General features: G+C 40.1%; 1 protein-coding gene across 1 annotated transcript in view; it reads right to left on the minus strand.

The window, feature by feature from the left end:
• Positions 1-6,272, minus strand: part of colec10 (collectin sub-family member 10 (C-type lectin)) — a 34,348-nt gene extending 28,076 nt beyond the window's left edge. Inside the window, exons 1-2 of the mRNA XM_065027328.1 lie at positions 6,076-6,272; positions 819-890 (exon numbers count right to left, since the gene is read on the minus strand). Coding sequence (XP_064883400.1) covers positions 819-890; positions 6,076-6,190 — 187 coding nt within the window. The 5' untranslated portion in view covers positions 6,191-6,272. The remainder of the gene's footprint in view (positions 1-818; positions 891-6,075) is intronic.
• Between the last annotated feature and the right edge of the window lie 828 nt (positions 6,273-7,100).

Raw genomic sequence — 7,100 nt, forward strand, 5'->3', positions numbered from 1 at the left:
GCCATACTACAGCAGCAGCAATGAACACGTCTGCTCTGATGTGACTTCCTTCAAGGAGAAGCAGAGAGTCAGGCTCACGGAGGCTGGCTGGTCTGGCCCAGGCTACTCCATTGTAACTCAGCTCACTGCCGGTGCCAATCAGACCTCACTCACGTCAGAGTCAGACACCGTGCTGCTTCTGAATCTAGAAAGACTGGGGGGATAGCTAGTCTGTTCTGCTTTTGAGTCTAGAGTATTGAGTGTTTATATAGGCATTTACCTTCAACTGAGGAGGTTTACATACCTTGAACTCTGAGGACTTACTCTGCGGTGGGCAGTGGTGGAAAATGTGTCATCTGCCAGATCAGAGGAAGTGGGAATGACTACGGATATTTTCTTGATAAGTGTGTGAATTGGACCATTTTCCTGTCCTGCTAAGCATAAAAAATGTAACGAGTACTTTTGGGTGTCAGGGAAAATTTATGGAGTTAAATTTTATTCAGGAAGTGAGTGAAATAAAAGTTAAAGTTGTCAAAATTATAAATAGTAAAGTACAGATACCCCCAAAACGACATAAGTAGTACTTTAAAGTATTTTTACTTAAGTACTTTAAACCACTACGCGTGGGAGTATACAAAACACCTCAGCTCACTTAGACACTTAACAAACTCTGTTTAGATACTCTGTTTAAAACCGTCAAGACAACCATTTAAAAAAGGATCAGTAGAACATGCCGGAAAGTTGAATCAACTCTCTGGCTTTTATACCACTTCCTTTTAATTCCTCAATGATTCATGTATTTGAATATTAAACCAATAAAAGATATATAAAGGAGGAACCTAGTAGTCCTGGTGGGCCGGTCTTTCCCAGCCGTCCCTGGTCTCCCTCGCCTCCCCCTTCACCCAGGTCTCCTGTTAGGAGAGGAAGAAACGTTAAGATGAGATTCAGCAACTCTTGGGAGGCCAACGGAAGTCAATTTAAAAAAGCTTCTTTATTGTTGCACGTAAAAACAATGTATTTCGGCTTTTGGCCTTCAAGGAACTCAGGGACCAATCACAACGAGGGGAAGAAAAAGCATATAACCCATTTTATGACAATGCAATAAATATGTCAAGCAAAGAGAAGAGACCCGACAATAGAGATAGAGGTTTGTTCAGTGGACTGAAAGGCTCCCATTTGACCCGAGGAAACCTGACTCAGTAGGGCCTTGGCTTTTCTGTGCCTGGTTTACAGGTTCACTGACTTCAAGACAAACCATAGCCGTTCTTTCTCAGTCCATATAGACACTGCTGTTTGGGATGGGTCTTATCTAAATAAACTCCTCTATTGTGAAACAGCTGTCTCAATACAGACAGTCAGCCAGACAGTCATAGTGGCCACTTCTCTGGCGCTAGCAATAGCACGCAAAACAAAATGAAACATTTCCTTGTGTATAAATTACTCATGACATACAGTATATACTCCTCCTAAAATCCCCAAATAAGTATTACCTCTACTGTCTAAGGGTGTTAGTTATAGTCCAACCTACACAGCCAACACCGTGTTAATACTGCACAACACTACAACAGTAGCAGCCTCTCATACCAACCATGTCTTAAGGCTGTTGCCCCAATAAAGGAGATGGAAGTGACTGTACTATTTCAACACATGGTTATTGTTTAATACCAGCAGGGTTTCTGCAGGAAACAAGCTACTGTTGTAGTAAAATCAAATAAAAACACATTGTTTAATACCAGCAGGGTCTCTGTAGGAAACAAGCTACTGTTGTAGTGAAACAACAAAACAGCAACCGAGGCATGCTATCTCCATTAACCAGGCTGTATCACAACCGGCCGTGACTGGGAGTCTCATAGGGCAGCGTACAATGAGCCGAGCGTCGTCCGGGTTTGGCCGTTGTAGGCCGCCATTGTAAATAATAATTTGTTCTTAACTTACTTGCCTAGTTAAATAAAGATTAAATAAAAATTAACCACCTGGTTTAACACGGTGCAGACAGATCATGCTATCTCCATTATAACCGCCTGGTTTAACACAGTTCAGACAGATCATGCTATCTCCATTAACCGTCTGGTTTAACACGGTGCAGACAGATCATGCTATCTCCATTATAACCACCTGGTTTAACACAGTGCAGACAGATCATGCTATCTCCATTATAACCACCTGGTTTAACACAGTGCAGACAGATCATGCTATCTCCATTATAACCACCTGGTTTAACACGGTGCAGACAGATCATGCTATCTCCATTATAACCACCTGGTTTAACACGGTGCAGACAGATCATGCTATCTCCATTATAACCACCTGGTTTAACACAGTGCAGACAGATCATGCTATCTCCATTATAACCGCCTGGTTTAACACGGTGCAGACAGATCATGCTATCTCCATTATAACCGCCTGGTTTAACACGGTGCAGACAGATCATGCTATCTCCATTATAACCGCCTGGTTTAACACAGTGCAGACAGATCATGCTATCTCCATTATAACCACCTGGTTTAACACGGTGCAGACAGATCATGCTATCTCCATTATAACCACCTGGTTTAACACGGTGCAGACAGATCATGCTATCTCCATTATAACCGCCTGGTTTAACACGGTGCAGACAGATCATGCTATCTCCATTATAACCACCTGGTTTAACACAGTGCAGACAGATCATGCTATCTCCATTATAACCACCTGGTTTAACACGGTGCAGACAGATCATGCTATCTCCATTATAACCACCTGGTTTAACACGGTGCAGACAGATCATGATCATGCTATCTCCATTATAACCACCTGGTTTACGGTGCAGACAGATCATGCTATCTCCATTATAACCGCCTGGTTTAACACGGTGCAGACAGATCATGCTATCTCCATTATAACCGCCTGGTTTAACACAGTGCAGACAGATCATGCTATCTCCATTATAACCACCTGGTTTAACACGGTGCAGACAGATCATGCTATCTCCATTTAACCACCTGGTTTAACACAGTGCAGACAGATCATGCTATCTCCATTATAACCACCTGGTTTAACACGGTGCAGACAGATCATGCTATCTCCATTATAACCACCTGGTTTAACACGGTGCAGACAGATCATGCTATCTCCATTATAACCACCTGGTTTAACACGGTGCAGACAGATCATGCTATCTCCATTATAACCACCTGGTTTAACACGGTGCAGACAGATCATGCTATCTCCATTATAACCGCCTGGTTTAACACGGTGCAGACAGATCATGTTATCTCCATTATAACCACCTGGTTTAACACGGTGCAGACAGATCATGCTATCTCCGTTATAACCACCTGGTTTAACACGGTGCAGACAGATCATGCTATCTCCATTATAACAGCCTGGTTTAACACGGTGCAGACAGATCATGTTATCTCCATTATAACCGCCTGGTTTAACACGGTGCAGACAGATCATGCTATCTCCATTATAACCACCTGGTTTAACACGGTGCAGACAGATCATGCTATCTCCATTATAACCACCTGGTTTAACACGGTGCAGACAGATCATGCTATCTCCATTTATAACCACCTGGTTTAACTGGTTTAACGGTGCAGACAGATCATGCTATCTCCATTATAACCACCTGGTTTAACACGGTGCAGACAGATCATGCTATCTCCATTATAACCACCTGGTTTAACACGGTGCAGACAGATCATGCTATCTCCATTATAACCACCTGGTTTAACACTGGGTGCAGACAGATCATGCTATCTCCATTATAACCACCTGGTTTAACACGGTGCAGACAGATCATGCTATCTCCATTATAACCACCTGGTTTAACACGGTGCAGACATCATGATCTCATTATAACCACCTGGTTTCAGTGCAGACAGATTATTATAACCACCTGGTTTAACACGGTGCAGACAGATCATGCTATCTCCATTATAACCACCTGGTTTAACACGGTGCAGACAGATCATGCTATCTCCATTATAACCACCTGGTTTAACACGGTGCAGACAGATCATGCTATCTCCATTATAACCTGGTTTAACCTGACAGTTTAACACCTGGTTTGCAGACAGATCATGCTATCTCCATTATAACCACCTGGTTTAACACGGTGCAGACAGATCATGCTATCTCCATTATAACCACCTGGTTTAACACGGTGACAGACAGATCATGTTTATCTCCAGATCATGCTATCTCCATTATAACCACCTGGTTTAACACGGTGCAGACAGATCATGCTATCTCCATTATAACCACCTGGTTTAACACGGTGCAGACAGATCATGCTATCTCCATTATAACCACCTGGTTTAACACGGTGCAGACAGATCATGCTATCTCCATTATAACCACCTGGTTTAACACGGTGCAGACAGATCATGCTATCTCCATTATAATAACCCTGGTTTAACACGGTGCAGACAGATCATGCTATCTCCATTATAACCACCTGGTTTAACACGGTGCAGACAGATCATGCTATCTCCATTATAACCACCTGGTTTAACACGGTGCAGACAGATCATGCTATCTCCATTATAACCACCTGGTTTAACACGGTGCAGACAGATCATGCTATCTCCATTATAACCACCTGGTTTAACACGGTGCAGACAGATCATGCTATTATCCTCCATTATAACCGCCTGGTTTAACACGGTGCAGACAGATCATGCTATCTCCATTATAACCACCTGGTTTAACACGGTGCAGACAGATCATGCTATCTCCATTATAACCACCTGGTTTAACACAGTGCAGACAGATCATGCTATCTCCATTATTATAACCACCTGGTTTAACACTGGTTTGCAGACAGATCATGCTATCTCCATTATAACCGCCTGGTTTAACACGGTGCAGACAGATCATGCTATCTCCATTATAACCACCTGGTTTAACACGGTGCAGACAGATCATGCTATCTCCATTATAACCACCTGGTTTAACACGGTGCAGACAGATCATGCTATCTCCATTATAACCACCTGGTTTAACACGGTGCAGACAGATCATGCTATCTCCATTATAACCACCTGGTTTAACACGGTGCAGACAGATCATGCTATCTCCATTATAACCACCTGGTTTAACACGGTGCAGACAGATCATGTTATCTCCGTTATAACCACCTGGTTTAACACGGTGCAGACAGATCATGTTATCTCCGTTATAACCACCTGGTTTAACACGGTGCAGACAGATCATGCTATCTCCATTATAACCACCTGGTTTAACACGGTGCAGACAGATCATGCTATCTCCATTATAACCACCTGGTTTAACACGGTGCAGACAGATCATGCTATCTCCATTATAACCACCTGGTTTTAGACAGATCATGCTATCTCCATTATAACCACCTGGTTTAACACGGTGCAGACAGATCATGTTATCTCCATTATAACCACCTGGTTTAACACGGTGCAGACAGATCATGCTATCTCCATTATAACCACCTGGTTTAACACGGTGCAGACAGATCATGTTATCTCCATTATAACCACCTGGTTTAACACAGTGCAGACAGATCATGCTATCTCCATTATAACCACCTGGTTTAACACGGTGCAGACAGATCATGCTATCTCCATTATAACCACCTGGTTTAACACGGTGCAGACAGATCATGTTATCTCCATTATAACCACCTGGTTTAACACGGTGCAGACAGATCATGCTATCTCCATTATAACCACCTGGTTTAACACGGTGCAGACAGATCATGTTATCTCCATTATAACCACCTGGTTTAACACGGTGCAGACAGATCATGTTATCTCCATTATAACCACCTGGTTTAACACGGTGCAGACAGATCATGCTATCTCCATTATAACCACCTGGTTTAACACGGTGCAGACAGGATTTAGATCATCATTTGTTTGCTTAACATTTTAAAGGATTTGAATTTGCATAACATCTATTAAACGGCAAATGTCAATATCTACGATGAGGTTTACAAATTGTTATTTTTTTTCGAGCCCTGACAATTCCCAAGCTCTTACATAAACATCAGACAGATTGCTGTACTGTGGAGACACACCAGATAGTTCTAAAATCCTTTAGAGAGCCTGCAGATGGAAGGTTGAAAAACATCACCTTTAGATCCTGGCAGAATAGTGTTGGAACAGACTTCGACCGCATTAAGAGAATCAAAGATAGTTGAAAGGACAGAGAGCACCAGTAGCCTCCTGCCGAAGTCGTGATGTTTCATGTCCTTTAGTATGAGGATTCAATACAGCACAAGGACCATACAGCATGTTTTAGACGCAGAGCTGGGTTCTATCTTTGTTTACCAAACGTTATCACTTCTCTGTCATGCTGTCAGACAACATTATCCAGGCTAGGTCATTAGCCAGGGTAGGTTAGGGGACACATGTTTACTCACTCTTGTATCTGGAATTTGACTGAACAAATTAGTGATCATCTTTGTAATGTTGTATTTGCACCAGGATTATGTTATATCAATGTATTATTATTACTGTTATATATTATTATTACTACTGTTATATATTATATATTACTACTGTTATATATTATATATTACTACTGTTATATATTATATATTACTACTGTTATATATTATATATTACTACTGTTATATATTATATATTACTACTGTTATATATATTATATATTACTACTGTTATATATTATATATTACTACTGTTATATATTATATATTACTACTGTTATATATTATATATTACTACTGTTATATATTATATATTACTACTGTTATATATTATATATTACTACTGTTATATATTATATATTACTACTGTTATATATTATATATTACTACTGTTATATATTATATATTACTACTGTTATATATTATATATTACTACTGTTATATATTATATATTACTACTGTTATGTATTATATATTACTACTGTTATATATTATATATTACTACTGTTATATATTATATATTACTACTGTTATGTATTATATATTACTACTGTTATATATTATATATTACTACTGTTATGTATTATATATTACTACTGTTATATATATCTTATCTACAGGTCATCATTAGGTCCATAATACATCTGGTCTACATACCAGTTAAATCTACAGGTCATCATTAGGTCCATAAAACATCTGGTCTACATAC

Source organism: Oncorhynchus nerka, linkage group LG14 (genome assembly GCF_034236695.1).
Source record: "Oncorhynchus nerka isolate Pitt River linkage group LG14, Oner_Uvic_2.0, whole genome shotgun sequence".
NCBI lineage: Eukaryota > Metazoa > Chordata > Actinopteri > Salmoniformes > Salmonidae > Oncorhynchus > Oncorhynchus nerka.